We start from the raw sequence: 17,746 nt of genomic DNA, 5'->3' as shown, positions 1-17,746 counted from the left end.
TGACAAAGCGTTCTATTCGGCGTTGAGACCCGGCGTGGGGCCCTGGCGCTCTGAGTCTCTTCAAAGACCTGTCGAAGAGACTCAGACGCCACAGGAGATCGAAGAGCTAGCAGCTTTACCGCTCAGCGTATTAGTTTAACAATCCAGCGAGGAAATGCTGCCAGCGTTTTCGGTACTATGCCGCGGGGCATTTTTAGGGTTCCGTACCCAAAGGGTAAAAACGGGACCCTATAGTAATAGGGTGTAGTATAGGGGGTATAGTAAGACTTCGCTGTCTGTCTGTCTGTCTGTCCGTCTGTCACCATGTATCTCATATCTCATGAACCGTGATAGAGACATTTGAAATTTTCACAGATAATGTATTTCTGTTGCCGCTATAACAACAAATACTAAAAACAGAATAAAATAAACATTTAAGGGGGGTGATTTTTTTTGCCGTTTTTATAGATAATGGTACGGAACCCTTCGTGCACGAGTCCGACTCTCACTTGGCCAGTTTTTCTAAATTTAATATAGTTTTATTTTAGATTTATTAAGTCTTATTTTAGTTTAGTTTTTAATTGTATTTTATTTGTTATAAAAAGCTTTTAATAAAAAAGTTTACGTTGGTAATAGTAATTATACTTAGCTGACCTTAGAACATTGTGCCTAGCATAGTGCTTAATGTTCTCGGGAACAAATAATGACAAGAAATTCGTATATAAATATCAATTTATTAAAACATTCTATACAAATGTTTTTTTACATGTTTTTGGTAAATGTTTTTTGTTTTTGGTGAAGGTCGCGGGAATTCGGTGGATGCGAGCGGCACAGGATCGGTCGGAGTGACGAGCCTTGGGGGAGGCCTATGTCCAGCAGTGGACGTCTATCGGCTGACATGATGATACAAATATTTTTTTAGTATTTGCCGCAACCGCAGCTGATGATCTTGGACGAGCCAGAGTTGATGTTGGCGTTGACGCCGCTCGGGTTGCCGAGCTCCTGTGTGATGGCAACGCAGTCGCCGCAGCCGTACGCCACCGGCACGGCGCCACTGGTGTCGAACTTGCCCTCGAACGCCACCGCGCTTAAGTAAGGCAGCTCGCCGGAGAGCACCAGGTCTCCCGCCAGATCCAGGTCCGTGGCTACAGCGATGCCGGAGGGTGCGATGGGGCCAATGCTGGTAATAGCCAGTGCCCCTCCATTGTTCGGGATATCGATAGACACGCAATTGCTTGAGTAGCTTTTGATGGGCTTATAACATATATCTTCGATTACATCGATTCCTTTGACAATCACGTTCCCAGAGCTGCAGCCGCAGCTTGATGATTTTGGGAGGTAATACGGCCCAGCTAGAGACTGAAATATAATATTTTCTTTAGTAAAAGACATGACTGTTTAAATAAATAAACAACTGTCATATCGTAACCCATTCCTTAACTAAAAGTAATTTAAATTATAGTCTACACCTAACGTTGGAAACCTCGGGTACCTTGTTTATCTAATTAACTAGAGTCAAACCAAGCTAACTATGCACCAACTTAGCAAGACCAATATAAACATTATAAACGTCAAATACCGTCCTTTAACAAAATTAATAGATTTGTGAAATCTGGTGCCGCCTGAACAGGCTGAGAACCGGACACGGCCGCTGCAATTCAGCCACACACAAATGGGGATGGAAGGCTTCCCCACTTTGCGAATGCGGAGAGGAAGAGCAGACCACAGAACACATTTTTAAACGCTGCCCACTCCACTCATACCCTGGGCCTGCTGAGGATCTGAGCACCGTGACACCTGACTTGGTTGATTGGCTTGGCAACCTCAAAGCTACACTCTGATTGCCCTCAATGTATATTTGCCATACGATTAAATAAATAGAGCTTGAATACACTCTATATACTGAAACTATATTTTCTTCGATTTCCTTGAAACAAACTGTTTTTCATGAAATGATAAAGTATATACAACTAGCCGACTGCCTGACGTCACTTTACATACTTAGATTGAAATACTAAAGGATGACTCACGCTAGGCTAGAACGGAACAGGACGGATGATAATTTGATGTTTTCTACAGAAAACTGAAGTATCCGTATCCGACGCCTCGGCCCGGACGCGGGCCGTTCTAGCGTGAGTCGTCCTTAATGCTGTGAAATAGAATTTATAATACCTGCTGAACTAAAACTGCAAACATGCAGAAGACCACAGACTTGAATGCCATTTTTAATGATACTTGTATGTAAGTAACTATGACTGGGATACTGCCACCTACTTTTATTTAACTCTTGTTATCTATTGCTTCCTTATTATTGCGCCATATTTTTGTAAAAAATTATTAAGTAATTTCATTTTGTCACGTGCATATCACCTTGCACTGTAAGAACAACAGGACTTGTTATCACTGACCTAATTTCCTCATTTGAAATGGTTAGTATAAAAGTAACAGAAAAGTTGGTTAAAACATTACATTTCTTTTGACAAGGAAAAGTAACACATCACACCATGTCACGCTTCGTCGTCCTCGCCTTGTGTGCCCAGGCTTGTCTGATACAGGTAAAAAACTCTATAATTCATCTGCAAACAACTAAATCTTTTATTTCACGAATACCTAATCGGTAATTTCATTTCATTTTCTTGGCATCGCTGTTGATGAATTAAAATGGGGCATTTTCTATGAAAAGGGACCATTTTTATTGTCGATGGCGCTTACGCAGCACAGCGTCGCGCGGCATTGTTTTTATATCGGAGCATCGTTAATAATGGCGTAAGCGCCATCGACAATAATAAAATAAATAATAAATAAATAAATATTATAGGACATTCTTACACAGATTGACTAAGTCCCACGGTAAGCCCAAGGAGGCTTGTGTTATGGGCACTCAGACAAGGATATATATAATATATAAATACTTAAATACATAGAAAACACCCATGACTCAGGAGCAAATATCTGTGCTCATCACACAAATAAATGCCCTTACCGGGATTCGAACCCAGGACCATCGGCTTCACAGGCAGGGTCACTACCCACTAGGCCAGACCGGTCGTCAAAAGACAATAAGGTCCCTTTTTATAGAAAATACCACTAATAATAATAATAATAAGCCTCTTTATTACCATAACGAGTAATTAATCTAAGTACATAATTATATTTAACATAATCACTACATAGTATAAAACAAAAACGCTTTCCGCTCTGTATGTACGTGTGTCCCTATGTACCTATGCTTAGATCTTTAAAACTACGCAACGGATTTTGATGCGAGGTTTTTAATACATTCAAGAGGAAGGTTTAAATGTATAATTTGTAAAGGTTTTGTGTAAATTAGTCAAACTACCCGTGCGAAGCCAGGGCGGGTCGCTAACGTGGTATCTCTGTCTGCCTGTTACCTCTTCAAGTCTTCACGTTTAAATCTCTGAACCGATTTAGATGTATGGAAATAGGGCACCTTTTTTTTTCACGGAGATCGTTTTCTACACAATAGAAATCGCGGGCAGAAGCTTTATTATTAGAGACCACTAATATTAGAAAAAGGAAAATTGCAGAAATCCTCCAGACAATTTGGGTCGGGTCGGTGCGCGTTTTGAGCGCACTTAGCAATTAACAGTAATAACACTTGGTTTTCCTTTTACAGGCGGTTTACAGTCAACAGTGTGGTTGTAATCAAATCACTTATGGACCGTCCGGCCTCATCGATCTCGGCGGCATCGAGAAAATAAGCCTAAGCGCACCCAGTGCCAGCATTAGCTACAGTGCACCTAGCATCAGTCTGAACACACCCGGCTACGCATCCGCGTCGTACGGCGGCGTGGGCACCGGCCAGGTCGGCGTGTCCGGCGACATCGGTGCGAGCGGCCAGACCGTCGTCGTCGGCTCCGTGCCCGTGCTCGGCTCCGTCGATTTCGGCGGCAAAGTGCCGGCGTCCGGTTCCGTGTCTATTTCCGGACAGTGCGGATGCGGTTGCAACGCTTAAAGTAAATTTTATTTATTATCACAATAAAAGTAAGATATCAGTGACATGTTTGTTTATTTTTAGAATTATCTTTACCAAAACTATTAGGTACAGTCACCACCGCCATATCGGAGCAGCCTAGGTGCTCACAAATATCTGAACACGCCTCTATTGTCAAGGCGTTAGAGTATGTGTTCAGATATTTTGAGCACCTCGGCTGTACCATATTTATTATATTGCTGACAAGTGAACTGATTCGGTAATTTTGTGAGCTAGCGGTTTAACCTTTGGTTCGGAGGTACTTTTTGATTGACGTGACCGACATTTGACTAAACTGTTGTCTTTTTGATTTTACTCAAACTCAAACTCAAAAATTATTTATTTCAAATAGGCTTAAAAATAAGCACTTTTGACAAGTCAATACAGTCATAATCAAGAAAAAATAAAATATAACAAACATTCATTGAATTAAATAAAATTTTCAACAAGAAATAAATAAATACAATTGGTAACAATTAATAAATTAATAGAGAATTTACATACAAGAAGAAAATAAAATGTCAGACAATTGGTAACAATTAATAAATTAATAGAAAATCAATATTAAAATTACATACTTACAAAAAATGGAATGAACTGTCAGCACAAGAAATAAACATAAATATCATGTCCCATGCAGTTTTGTCATTAATGTAATCTTTGGTACTATAATAAGCTTTACAATAGTTATTTGTTATACAAGGGTGCAAAGTTGTATTTTACCCGCGAGTGTTTCAACACACGAGAAGTAAAATAAGCTTTACAAATTAATTTACTTTTAATGTATGTCTTAAATCTATTCATTGGAAGCTTAGTTACTATACTACTTGGCAGTTTATTGTAAAACCGTACACAATTACCTACAAAGGAATTTTTAATTTTTTGCAGCCGTGTGGCTGGCACTGCTAACTTGTCCTTGTTTCTTGTGTTAATATTATGTACGTCACAATTTCTCTTAAAGTTATTAATGTGTTTATGAACATACACAATATTTGCATAAATGTATTGGCAGTATACAGTTAGTATATTTATATCTTTAAACTTATTTCTGAGCGAATTTCAAACTATGGATTCACCAACGTTCATACATTGATTTAAACTAACTTCCATAATGTCAGTAGCCTTACCACGACTGCCTTAGCAGTGTCTAAGTGGTCTCTGGTGGTAGCTGTATATAGGACAAATATAATAGTAATCGCACGGGATAAAGTCCCGTTGTAGTTAAATAAAATTATGACGTTCATACAGAAGCTCAACTCAACATTTGAATCCTGGACTACAAATAGTCCACTGAAATTATAAAACATAATTATAAATTATAATTAATTAATTCAATATACGCGATATAATCCGTTTTCATAGTTTTATTTTATAATTAATTAATCATCTAGGCACAGATTCAAATCCATCCAACATTTCTTCGGTTTCAATGTCGGTGCAGCCCTACCCAACCCTTATCTCAACTCTATTATCCTTTAAAACAAGCGGGGAAAAACGCATTTTATCCACTAGTGGGGAAAGTAATTTGACCTTGGATGGAGCGTGTTTAAGTAGCTTGACAGATAACAAAACGTAAAACGCTCATGATAATGGTTCGTTCGATATTAATTATCATTAAATAAATGGTTTGAGAATCTAATAAAAAATACCAAATTTAGCTTTATTTAATAATTTTAAGTCATAAACCTTAAAATTCCATAAGAAACGTTAGATTTTTTGTAATGATGTTAAATATAATTCTGAACGCACAAGTTGAGTCGATGCAATTTCAAAACGCATCGTAGACATTTCATACGTCAGAACAGAAATGTCAACATTGTCAACAAAATTTTTACTGTTCTTCTCACCGACTCACGTAAAAATCAGAATTTCTAGTGTTTTCTGTCATAATATCGTAAAAAAATTAGTGATTCCAGTGATGAAGATGATCTAACGCCTGTGGATGTTGCACTTTCCTCGCTATAGTGAGGGGAAAAGTTTTGTGTTATACAAGGGTGCAAAGTTGTATTTTACCCGCGAGTGTGGAATTGAAACACGAGCAAGCAAAAGGATTCTATAGTTGAACCACGAGCGAAGCGAGTGGTTCTAAAATAGAATCCTGAGCGTAGCAAGTGTTTCAACACACGAGAAGTAACAAATAACTATTCTTCATAATTTGAAATTACCTATATTAGTTGCATGCCGTGCCAAACAATTAGGTATTTTGCTGTAGGTACCCGTCTACAGAGTTTCATGACAAAGCGTTCCATTCGGCGTTATGACCCGGCGTCCCTGGCGCTCTGAGTCTCTTCAAAGACCTGTCGAAGAGCCTCAGACGCCACAGGAGACCGAAAAGCTAGCAGCTTTATCACTCAGCGTATTAGTTTAACAATCCAGCGAGGAAATGCTGCCAGCGTTTTCGGTACTATGCCGCAGGGGCCTTTTTAGGGTTCCGTACCCAAAGGGTAAAAACGGGACCTTATTATTAAAACTTCGCTGTCTGTCTGTCTGCCACCAGGCTGTATCTCATGAACCGTGACAGCTAGACAGTTGAAATTTTCACAGATTATGTATTTCTGTTGCCGCTATAACAACAAATACTAAAAACAGAATAAAATAAATATTTAAGGGGGGTGATTTTTTTTTGCCGTTTTTATAGTTTTACGGAACCCTTCGTGCGCGAGTCCGACTCGCACTTGGCCAGTTTTTTTGAATTTAATATAGTTTTATTTTAGATTTATTTAGTCTTATTTTAGTTTAGTTTTTAATTGTATTATATTTTGAAATAAAACTATGAAAACGGATTATATCGCGTATATTGAATTTATAATACATCCCGACGTTTCGAACCCTTTACAGAGTTCGTGGTCAACGGGTGATTGAGGAAAAACTACAAAGTGCAAAAATACCCACATACTAAAAATTATGAACCATCATAGACTATAAACTTTAAGGCTGGTTGTACATGCAAAATCAGTTCATAAGGCTAGTTAAACAACTATTTTTCAAATAAAGATTATTATCTTTCATTGTTCCTATTTTAATGACCATAGCATCAATTGTACTTAATTACGAGCACAGATGTTATCATTGTAATTAATATAGTTAATAATTAATCTACCCTCCGGCCGTCCTAGTCTGGGACCGGTCTGAAAACCAGCGCCGGGCATCTCGGCCCGGCACACGCTGAGACTGGAAACCCTTTGCCCAATTGTTTGTACTTACTTATAAATTAATAATTGTTTTTCTTATTCTTGTTTTATGTAATTTTATTTTATTTTTCTTTTGTACTTTTATTTCATTTTCTTTTGTACTTGATAATGTGGCAATAAACAATTCTTATTCTTATTCTTATTCTTATATACCTACGCAATAAAAACTACGCCGGCTCCAACCCTACACCACGGACCCGATTAGTTTTATTTCATGAGTAATTATCGCGGTAACCGAAGACATTATTATGTATTATATTATGTATAATATTATGTATTTTAATAAAAAAAGTTTACGTTGGTAATAGTAATTATACTTAGCTGACCAGTTGGTTGTGTCTCAATGCAACAAAGTTAAGACTTAAATCATTGTGCCTAATAGCATAGTGCCTAATGTTCTCGGGAACAAATAATGACAAGAAATTCGTATATAAATATCAATTTATTAAAACATTCTATATAAATGTTTTTTTACATGTTTTTTGTAAATGTTTTTTGTTTTTGGTGAAGGTCGCGAGATATTTATCAGTACGGTTTTTACTCACTATTATTTTTAGTCGCTTTTGGCGACATGTTTCGGATTCTTTGGGAATCCATCCTCAGGCACTAAAGCGACTAAAAATAATAGTGAGTAAAAACCGTACTGATAAATATTTTGAAATATGTCTCACGATAGTTTAAGTGCGATTAAGGTCGCGAGAATTCGGTGGATGCGAGCGGCACAGAATCGGTCGGAGTGGCGAGCCTTGGGGGAGGCCTATGTCCAGCAGTGGACGTCTATCGGCTGACATGATGATACAAATGTTTTTTTAGTATTTGCCGCAACCGCAGCTGATGATCTTGGACGAGCCAGAGTTGATGTTGGCGTTGACGCCGCTCGGGTTGCCGAGCTCCTGTGTGATGGCAACGCAGTCGCCGCAGCCGTACGCCACCGGCACGGCGCCACTGGTGTCGAACTTGCCCTCGAACGCCACCGCGCTCAGGTAAGGCAGCTCGCCGGAGAGCACCAGGTCTCCTGCAAGATCCAGGTCCGTGGCTACAGCGATGCCGGAGGGTGCGATGGGGCCAATGCTGGTAATAGCCAGTGCCCCTCCATTGTTCGGGATATCGATAGACACGCAATTGCTTGAGTAGCTTTGGATGGGCTTATAACATATATCTTCGATTACATCGACTCCTTTGACAATCACTTTCCCAGAGCTGCAGCCGCAGCTTGATGATTTTGGGAGGTAATACGGCCCAGCTAGAGACTGAAATATAATATTTTCTTTAGTAAAAGGCATGACTGTTTAAATAAATAAACAACTGTTATATCTTAAACCATTAATTATTAAAAGTAATTTACACTATAACATTGGAAACCTCGGGTACCTAGTTTATCTAATTAACTAGAGTCAAACCAATCTAATTATGCACCAACTTAGACCAATGTAAACATTATAAACGTCAAATACCGTCCTATAAAAATGACACAAAATTAATAGAGCTTGAATACACTCTATATACTGAAACTATATGGGGCATTTTCTATGAAAAGGCACCTTATTGTCGATGGCGCTTAGAAGCGACGCGCGGCGTTGTATTTGTTCGGAGCATCGTTAATAATGGCGTAAGCGCCATCGACAATAAGGTCTCTTTTTATAGAAAATACCACATATTTTCTTCGATTTCCTTGAAACAAACTGTTTTTCATGAAATGATAAAGTATATACAGCTAGCCGACTGCCTGACGTCACTTTATATACTTAGATTGAAATACTAAAGGATGACTCACGCTAGGCTAGAATGGGCCGGGACGGATGATAATTTGGTGCTTTCTAGCTTTCTACAGAAAACTGAAGTATCCGACGCCTTGGCCCGGGCCGGAGCCGTTCTAGCGTGAGTCATCCTTAATGCTGTGAAATAGAATTTATAATACCTGCTGAACTAAAACTGCAAACATGCAGAAGACCACAGACTTGAATGCCATTTTTAATGATACTTGTATGTAAGTAACTATGACTGGGATACTGCCACCTACTTTTATTTAACTCGTTATCTATTGCTTCCTTATTATTGCGCCATATTTTTGTAAAAAGTTATTAAGTAATTTAATTTTGTCACGTGCATATCACCTTGCACTGTAAGAACAACAGGACTTGTTATCACTGACCTAATTTCCTCATTTGAAATGGTTAGTATAAAAGTAACAGAAAGGTTGGTTAAAACATTACATTTCTTTTGACAAGGAAAAGTAACACATCCACCATGTCACGCTTCGTCGTCCTCGCCTTGTGTGCCCAGGCTTGTCTGATACAGGTAAAAAACTCTATAATTCATCTGCAAACACAACTAAATTGTAAAATATTTAACACATTGTGCTTTTATTTCACTAATACCTAATCGGTAATTTCATTTCATTTTCTTGGCATCGCTGTTGATGACTTAAAATAATCTGCTATACCTAATCACTACATAGTATAAAACAAAGTCGCTTTCCGCTCTGTATGTATGTCTGTCCCTATGTACCTATGCTTAGATCTTTAAAACTACGCAACGGATTTTGATGCGATGTTTTTAATAAATAGAGTGATTCAAGTGGAAGGTTTATATGTATAATTTGTAAAGGTTTTGTGTAAATTAGTCAAACTACCCGTGCGAAGCCAGGGCGGGTCGCTAGTTTTATATAATTGCGAAAGTAACTTGGTATCTCTGTCTGCCTGTTACCTCTTCAAGTCTTCACGTTTAAATCTCTGAACCGATTTAGATGTATGGAAAAAGGGCACAATTTTTTTTTCTTTCACGAAGATCTACGCAGTAGAAATCGCGGGCAGAAGCTAGTATCATTATTATTAGAGTACACTAATATTAAAAAAACGTAAATTGCAGAAATCCTCCAGACTATTTGGGTCGGGTCGGTGCGCATTTTGAGCGCACTTAGCAATTAACAGTAATAACAGTTGGTTTTCCTTTTACAGGCGGTTTTCAGTCAACAGTGTGGTTGTAATCAAATCTCTTATGGATCGCCCGGCCTCATCGATCTCGGCGGCATCGAGAAAATAAGCCTAAGCGCACCCAGTGCCAGCATTAGCTACAGTGCACCTAGCATCAGTCTGAACACACCCGGCTACGCATCCGCGTCGTACGGCGGCGTGGGCACTGGCCAGGTCGGCGTATCCGGCGACATCGGTGCGAGCGGCCAGACCGTCGTCGTCGGCTCCGTGCCCGTGCTCGGCTCTGTCGACTTCAGCGGCAAAGTGCCGGCGGCCGGTTCCGTGTCTATTTCCGGACAGTGCGGATGTGGGTGCAAAGCTTAAGGTGTAATATTTATCACAATAAAATTTATTAACATTACAATCTTTATTTTTAGAACCTCTTCTCAGTCATTACTTACTCGGATTTTGATGCAAACTTTACTAATCTGTCGAGAAAATCTCCGGCCATATCATAATTCAACCCCTAAAAGGGGGGTAGTCACTACACTCGAGTTAGTCGAAGGTGCAGGTCCTAAAATACGGTGTTGCGTGAACAAAATATTTCACCAAGCCACCAAGATTTTGTGATGTAAATATGTAGAGGGGTGGGGGGGGTCTCAACTTTATCTTGATATCTATATCATTTAAGCTACTAGGCCAAGTTAGGTATCGTTTTCGAATAAATCAGGGATGCCGAATTTATTTATGATATCAAAATGATACCATTCCGAAGTATAAACCCAAAAAACTGAAAAAAATACTTTTTTTGAATTCCCCTTCACGCTTAAACCGCTGAATCAATTTAATTTTGAATACTAGCGTATCCATCTGTCAACTTTACTTCTAAGTTCTGTCTCCAGGGGACAGGGAGATAAATTAGGGGTGAATTAGCCGCTTACTGACACAGACCGAATTCCACGCAGGCGAAGCCGCGGGCACAGCTAGTTTTGAATAAGGGCGAATGTTGGAGTGTACTTTTATTTACCTAATTGTAAAAATATTTTATTTGGACTACAATCCTCTAGCGTATAAATCTGTCAACTTTACTTTAAGTTCCGCCTCCAGGGGAGAGTGAGAGAAATTAGGGGTGAATTAGCAGCTTACTGACACAGACCGAATTCCACGCGGGCGGAGCCGCGGGCACAGCTAGTTAATCATCATCAATAGAATCATCACACTTCTCAATAATAGTACGCAATTTGAAATGTAATTATTAAGTATTTGCGAAATGTTGTAATTTGTAATTTAGTATAATTTTGAGTAGTTTTAGGATAGTTTTTGCTCCTTATATTTCTTTCTTGCTGTGCATGCTTGCTTTGGATGGCATTCTTATGCAATACCTACCACTCATGTACTCTTTGTAACTATGTTGAATGTTGTCTGTTTAGTGTGCCTTTAAAAAAAAATATATATATATATATATAATTGAGAATTTTTTGTTACGCATTTAAGAGAGGAAATCAGGCACTTGATTTAGTAAGATATTTAGAACTTTACAACAAATATTATGCATGTATACCCGGGTAACAAAAAAAAAAACAAATTGGAGGAGGCCTTTACCCAATAAAGTGGGGTTTCTGTCAACTTTTAGTTTTAAATACATAAACATAAAAATAAGTAAAATAATTATACTAACCGAGTAAAATAAGTTTTAAAAAGTAAACATATATATATTAATTAAAATAAATTAACAATATTAAGTGTTACCAAGTTTTTAAGTAGTTGATAAGAAAATAAAAAGGCTTTTTATTATTATTAGTATCTCCTGGATTTCACGGGCCTATAAATCCCGGTCTTTTGATAGGCTTGCGTGGGGATATAGATCCAACACGTAGAGGCCCCTTGGAGAGCTTTAATGTCATGTAGAATGCCTGCTGGAACCCGTTCACAGGTGCAACAATAGACACCCATGAACCGGTCGCAGCAGGCATTGGGACTATTGTAGAAAAAGTGAACAGTATACCGGTTTATGGATTGAAGTTTGGCTGGTCAAAAGATTGGGCTATTGCTGAGAGGTCCGGACACCTGCCATAACAATGTCTGTACACGTTATCGAGGCAGGCGGTGACTCGCCGCCGACTAGATGGGCCCCTGAAACTGCCGTCGTAAAGACGACCAGGAGCAACACCGGTGTGAGCGGTTCAGGGGTGTCGAGAAGTGTGCGCCGCTTTCTACCCAGTGGCTGTTACCAGCCACTGTGCCAACTCGCGTCTTATGCATCTTTCACTTCCACCTCTGGAGCATATAGCTCTTACGACTCCCCTCTGGACGGCCAATGAAGGCAAGCCAGAGCTGAGAGTCCTGCGGGTCCCTTTGGGGTCCACTCCGACCGACGAAGACACGCCGGAGACGGAGACCCTAAGAACGAAGACGGAGACCGACTCTCTGGAGCACTCGGGTCCGTGGGGTCGTCACTCCCCAACAGCTCGCCACAAGCTGCCCTGCGGGCTATTATTATTATTATTTATTATACCCGGGTAAGACCGGACTATTCTTCGGCGAGTAAGAAGGACGCCACAAAAAAAATTACACAATTCTCAGAAACTTTTACCTGAATTTAAAAATAATATAATAATAAATAAAACGTTTATTCAAAGATCTTACTTACAACTACATACATATGTTCTTCTGCCAAACCACACAGTGGTTTGTTGGCAGATAATGCAAATGATAAAAAAGATAACTAGCGTTTATTATTAATTTTCTTAATGCTTCTTAATAAAATAGTTTAGGAGTAATCTACACTCAAAGTTGAATTACATTTTTTTATGACACCAAACCGAAAACCTTTTCGGGCTAAGATCGGACTAATAGCTAATTCTAATTCTAAAGCAAGGATGTTGCATACGTTGAAAACGTCCGGTCTTTTGTCAATAATAATATTTTATAAGAATAAGGTTTATTTTCCTAAAATTGTGGCGGAAACTAACTTGTTTTTTTTTTTGTCGTTTTTTAATCAGATCTTAGCCTTCACAACAAATTGAGGAGATTTTGTGGTTTTCAAAATTTTCTTGATAAAGGGTGTAAGACCGGATCCTACAGTGTTACCTATTGTATGTCTTAAAGTATTAGAGTAGGTATGTGGGAATGGGAATGCAGAAATATGCCTTAAAGCCGTAACAGACTACCGCACCGTTTTGTTCGTAGTGTATTAATAAATTTGTTTTTAATAATCAACTTTTATTATATTATCAGTCTAAGTATTCACTTCGTTAACTGTTTATTTTATTTTATTTATAGAATTGTCACAAAACAGTATAATATGCAGGCATTGTAAACTGCGAGCGAAATCCATTGAAATGACGTACTTTGACTTGACTTGACTAAGTAACAACCCTAAAGTCTGTTTTTTTATTCCGTAGACTAAAATGACGTTTCATGTGTAAGACATGACATTTCTTAGTACCACATGAAATGTCATTTTAGTCTACGGAATAAAAAAACAGAATATAGTACTCGCTCGCAGTTTACGATGCCTGATAATATGTCACTGAGAAAAGATTGACAACCAGTGGCCTTAAGGATGACTCACGTTAGACCGGGCCGTGTCCGGGTCGGAGCTTCCGGCGCTTACTTTTCTATGACACGACAGGTGATACGTGATGCTTTCCATAGAAAACGAAGCGCCGGAAGCTCCGGCCCGGACACGGCCCGGTCTAACATGAGTCATCCTTTATCCGGTATAATCCGATCTTTTACCTACAGGTGAAAGATCGGATCTCAGTTTACAGCCTTCGTAAAGTTGCCATAACTTTAGAGAAACAAGCCATGCCATCGTGTACCTAAACTTCCCATTATTTGATTTCCATTATAATATTAGACCAAATGCTAATCAAAAAAAATGGTTTAAAATTGTAGGTTGAAGACCGGATCTCTTAAAATTTGTAAAAAAGACACTTTTTTTTAAACGATCGTAACTCACAACTGACACGACTGAACGGTTACTACAATGCGGCAGGAGGGGCGGGATGTAATCGCGTTACACATTGTATTGCTAGTGATGTAAAGTAACTATTATTTTGGTAGCAATTGCGATCATACGATCTTACCCTCCATCCGATCTTATCCGGGTATACTTACATGACTGATATGCATGACTTAGGAATCATAAACAGAGAGGAGAATTAACAGTCATCGTATGATGACTACTTTTAATCATAAACACAGATTTTTTATACAAAATTATTTTATTTATTATACAAAAGTTTAGTATAAGTACAAAAGTGGATTAGAAATTAACGTCCACCACAACCGCAGCCATAGTAGCCAGAGCTGGAACGGCTGCTGGAGCCACCAATCTGCTCGGTGATGGCGACGCAGTCCCCGCAGCCGTACGACACAGGCGCCGAGCCGCTGGTGTCGAACTTGCCCTCGAACGCCACCGCGCTCAGGTACGGGAGCGTACCGGACAGGTCCAGGTCCCCGGACAGGCCCAGGTCAGTGGCGACGGCGATGCCGGACGGCGCGATGGGGCCGGCGCTGGTCACGGTCAGAGCTCCGCCGTTGTTGCACACCTCGATGGACTGGCAGCTGCAGCCACAGCTTCTCTGAGCAGCGATGCTCTAAAAGATATAAATAATCATTGCTTATTAACTGGTCGACTCAATCAAAGCTACTTTTACTATATCTACCTGCTTATTGAAATGACCTTGCGCAATCAAAGGAATGACATGACAAATTTATCCAAACTAAAAAATAATTTACTTATTTACTGTGCACTAAACTTTTTTTATGATTTATACATTAAATAATCGTAATTGTAAATATGTATGTATGTATAAAATCTTTGTTGTACAAAACACAGAACACAATATTGCACCAAGCAGAAAAAAATAGTTACCTGGACCAAGACAGATAATGCGTATAGGACAACAGTTTTGAATGCCATTTTTGATATATTCCACTGGTTTTCCAACAGAGAATGAACTATCAGCTTCAGCCGCCGTGTTTTATACACCCTTCTTCAGCGCTTGCTTCATGGTAAAGGAAACCAATATACATTTATTTATAACTTTTGAGTAAGTGAATGATTGCATATTTAGACAGACGTGATGTGGCGCGAACGATATGTTAAATCAATTATGTAGGTATTTTGAAAGACACTAGAAGCGCATTGCACATCACAGACCTATTTCTAAATATACTTATAACTGCTACTATAAAAGATTTTTTCAAGCATTCTGATGTCATTACCGAAAGAATATTTATAAAATGTCTCGTTTCGCAGTCCTAGTCTTCTGTGTTCAGGCTCTCCTGATTCAGGTGAGAAACATTCCTTTTTTATTTACATCACAAAGGAACCTTACAATTCTGCCTTGTCCTAATGATCGTCACTATTAAGTTATTAACTCGATAACTAATATGTTGTGCCAGGAGGCTGTAACTTGATGTCACTATAAATTAGCGTGAAAATTACTCGTAATTAGGGTGCTTTTTCTAGTTCCTTTAGCAAAACATTACAAGTGTATGAAACAATTTTTAAAATTACCTATAAGCATCTAATAAGGGTACAGACACTTAATAATTTTATTTTGAATATCTTGTCAGCAAAGGAAAGGGAATAACTAACAATTATGTATATATTAAAAATAGGTTTCTCTTTAAACTTCAAACTTATTTATTCAATAAATGTCAATATACAAAAAAAAAGCTTTCTCTTTAAATAGTTTCATTAGTTCTCGAGTTACAAGCGAGTTAATATGTTTGTACCTCCAACAAATCCTGACCTAGTATGACGCACGCAGTTTTGCACCGAGGGTCTTACGTAAATAACTACTAACAAGCTTTGTGTTTGATTGTTTACAGGCCGTTCTAAGCCAGTCATGCGGTTGTAACCAATACTCATATGGTACGTCCGGACTGAGCTCACAGAGCTGCGGCTCGTACGGCGGTACCGGCACCGGCCAGGTGGGCGTGTCCGGCAACATCGACGCGTGCGGGCAAACCTGCGTCGTCGGCTCCGTGCCCGTGCTCGGCTCCGTGGACTTCGGTGGATGCGTGCCCGCCTGCGGTTCTGTGTCCATCCAGGGACAGTGTGGATGCGGATGCAATTAATTTCATTAATGAATAATAAGAAGATGCATTAAAATACGTTTTATTGAAGTTTAGTTCTCATTTGTCATATATATATGCATGTTTAATACTTTTCTGAATACAGAAGAATAAAACTATTGCCAAGTCATCAGATTAGATAGAAAAGCCAATTCCACAGTTACAATTACGAGTAGGTAATAGGTATACACATAATACGTGGGATATTTGTTTATAAATACGTTCACTGACGATACCTCAACGATAGCAGTGGTATTTGTTAATTGAATTAGAACATTTCAATTTTTCGGTACGGTTTCTATAGGTACGGAAACCCCGTAAAACAATATTTTTTTTTACTACGAACATTACAGAGGATGACATGTCTACTGGTTATGTCTAGACAGACCGTTTTTAGGGTGCCTCAAACAAAAAAAAACGGAACCCTTACAGGATCACTTTGTTGTTCATCCGTCCGTCTGTCTGCCTTTATCTCGGGAACGCGTGGAGGCATCGAGTTGAAATGGAAACCATATACTCAGGTCGGGTACGCTACATAATTCCGAAAAATGTTATGCCGAATTTCAGAATGCCGAATTTTATTATTCCGATTTTTAAATGATCGACCTATCAAAATTCCGACTGTCGTAATTACGAATGATGAAAATCTCGAAGATTTATATTTCCGAAAAGCCGAATTTTGTAAATTCCGAACCACATAATTCCGATTATAACAATTCCCATGGTGACAAACACCGAATTTAACAATTACGATTTTTGAAATCACGAATTCCGAATTGCCATTATTCCGAAATTTTAAATTCCGAACCACATAATTCCGATTATAACAATTCCGACAGTGAAAACGCCGAATTTAAACATCTACGATTTTTGAAATCACGAATTCCGAATTGCCATTATTCCGAATTTTTTTATTCCGAATTAACATTATTCCTATTTTAAATATCCCAATATTTAAATTTCCGAATAACGATATTCCGAATTTATTGTTAAATACATGAAGGTACCTATGTACGTCGTTAAAGTAAGCAGAAATACCTTTTAATATTTCCTATTTTACATAATATAATAGATGGACAGTATGGACACTCACAAACACCATTTTTCTACACAATTATGCGCTTTAAACATTAGTAATAAGGTAGCCTAGTATGGATTTGACCATATCATTTTGTCATACCCATTTTCTGTAAGCAGGGACCTGTCTGTGGGGGGTCGCCGTTATAACCTAACCTAACCCACTTTCCTGGCGACAGTTCGTTTGCTTGAGGGTCGCAGTTCTAATCTAACGCACTTTTCTAGCAACGATTCGTTATATTGAGGGTCGTAGTTCTAACCAAACCTTACCCACTTCTCTGGATATTTCTTAAGGAACACATAGCTGATGTCAAGCACCGTCGACCTAGGTCTGCAGTCTGTTAGCATGTCATGGGTGAAAATGAAAATGAAAATGAAAAAATGAAAAAAAATGAAAAATTGTTTATTTTGGTTAAAACATTTCACAATTTACAATTTAGTTATGCTTGGAATCTCCTTGTAAGTATTGTAAATACTTGTGGCAGAAGACCCCGCTACTA

At 38.7% G+C, this 17,746-nt stretch overlaps 5 protein-coding genes across 7 annotated transcripts; 2 read left to right on the top strand and 3 right to left on the bottom strand.

Annotated features, from left to right (window-relative positions):
* Nucleotides 1-693: 693 nt before the first annotated feature.
* On the bottom strand, nt 694-2,276 carry LOC134752881 (chorion class CB protein M5H4-like). Of its 2 annotated transcripts, XM_063688656.1 has the most exons (3): nt 2,152-2,276; nt 902-1,338; nt 694-747 (listed from the first exon to the last, which is right to left on the bottom strand). In XM_063688656.1, coding segments are annotated over exons 1-3 (489 nt in total). In that variant the 5' UTR covers nt 2,203-2,276; the 3' UTR covers nt 694-746. The 2 variants fall into 2 exon arrangements, with proteins under 2 accessions (XP_063544726.1, XP_063544725.1); XM_063688655.1 differs by having other exon boundaries at nt 694-1,338.
* Nucleotides 2,277-2,399: 123 nt separating this feature from the next.
* On the top strand, nt 2,400-3,999 carry LOC134752892 (chorion class A protein Ld12-like). Its single transcript, XM_063688668.1, has 2 exons — nt 2,400-2,534; nt 3,617-3,999. The coding sequence occupies exons 1-2, from the start codon at nt 2,484-2,486 to the stop codon at nt 3,953-3,955; spliced, it is 390 nt and encodes a 129-aa protein (XP_063544738.1). The 5' UTR covers nt 2,400-2,483; the 3' UTR covers nt 3,956-3,999.
* Nucleotides 4,000-7,587: 3,588 nt separating this feature from the next.
* Nucleotides 7,588-9,209, bottom strand: LOC134752747 (chorion class CB protein M5H4-like). Of its 2 annotated transcripts, XR_010128767.1 has the most exons (3): nt 9,083-9,209; nt 7,857-8,414; nt 7,588-7,674 (listed from the first exon to the last, which is right to left on the bottom strand). XR_010128767.1 is itself a non-coding variant. In XM_063688436.1 (2 exons), the coding sequence occupies exons 1-2, from the start codon at nt 9,131-9,133 to the stop codon at nt 7,974-7,976; spliced, it is 492 nt and encodes a 163-aa protein (XP_063544506.1). In that variant the 5' UTR covers nt 9,134-9,209; the 3' UTR covers nt 7,588-7,973. The 2 variants fall into 2 exon arrangements, 1 of the variants encoding a protein (XP_063544506.1); XM_063688436.1 differs by having other exon boundaries at nt 7,588-8,414.
* A 117-nt stretch (nt 9,210-9,326) lies between these two features.
* Nucleotides 9,327-16,220, top strand: LOC134752619 (uncharacterized). The gene is made up of 4 exons (XM_063688289.1): nt 9,327-9,462; nt 10,122-10,457; nt 14,385-14,606; nt 15,924-16,220. Exons 1-4 carry the CDS (start codon nt 9,412-9,414, stop codon nt 16,170-16,172), a joined length of 858 nt encoding a protein of 285 aa, XP_063544359.1. The 5' UTR covers nt 9,327-9,411; the 3' UTR covers nt 16,173-16,220.
* Nucleotides 14,238-15,117, bottom strand: LOC134752895 (chorion class CB protein M5H4-like). The gene is made up of 2 exons (XM_063688674.1): nt 14,959-15,117; nt 14,238-14,680 (listed from the first exon to the last, which is right to left on the bottom strand). Exons 1-2 carry the CDS (start codon nt 15,004-15,006, stop codon nt 14,354-14,356), a joined length of 375 nt encoding a protein of 124 aa, XP_063544744.1. The 5' UTR covers nt 15,007-15,117; the 3' UTR covers nt 14,238-14,353.
* Nucleotides 16,221-17,746: the final 1,526 nt, after the last annotated feature.

Source organism: Cydia strobilella, chromosome 25 (genome assembly GCF_947568885.1).
Source record: "Cydia strobilella chromosome 25, ilCydStro3.1, whole genome shotgun sequence".
Taxonomy (NCBI): Eukaryota; Metazoa; Arthropoda; class Insecta; order Lepidoptera; family Tortricidae; genus Cydia; species Cydia strobilella.
This window is presented reverse-complemented; position numbering and strand designations above follow the sequence as displayed.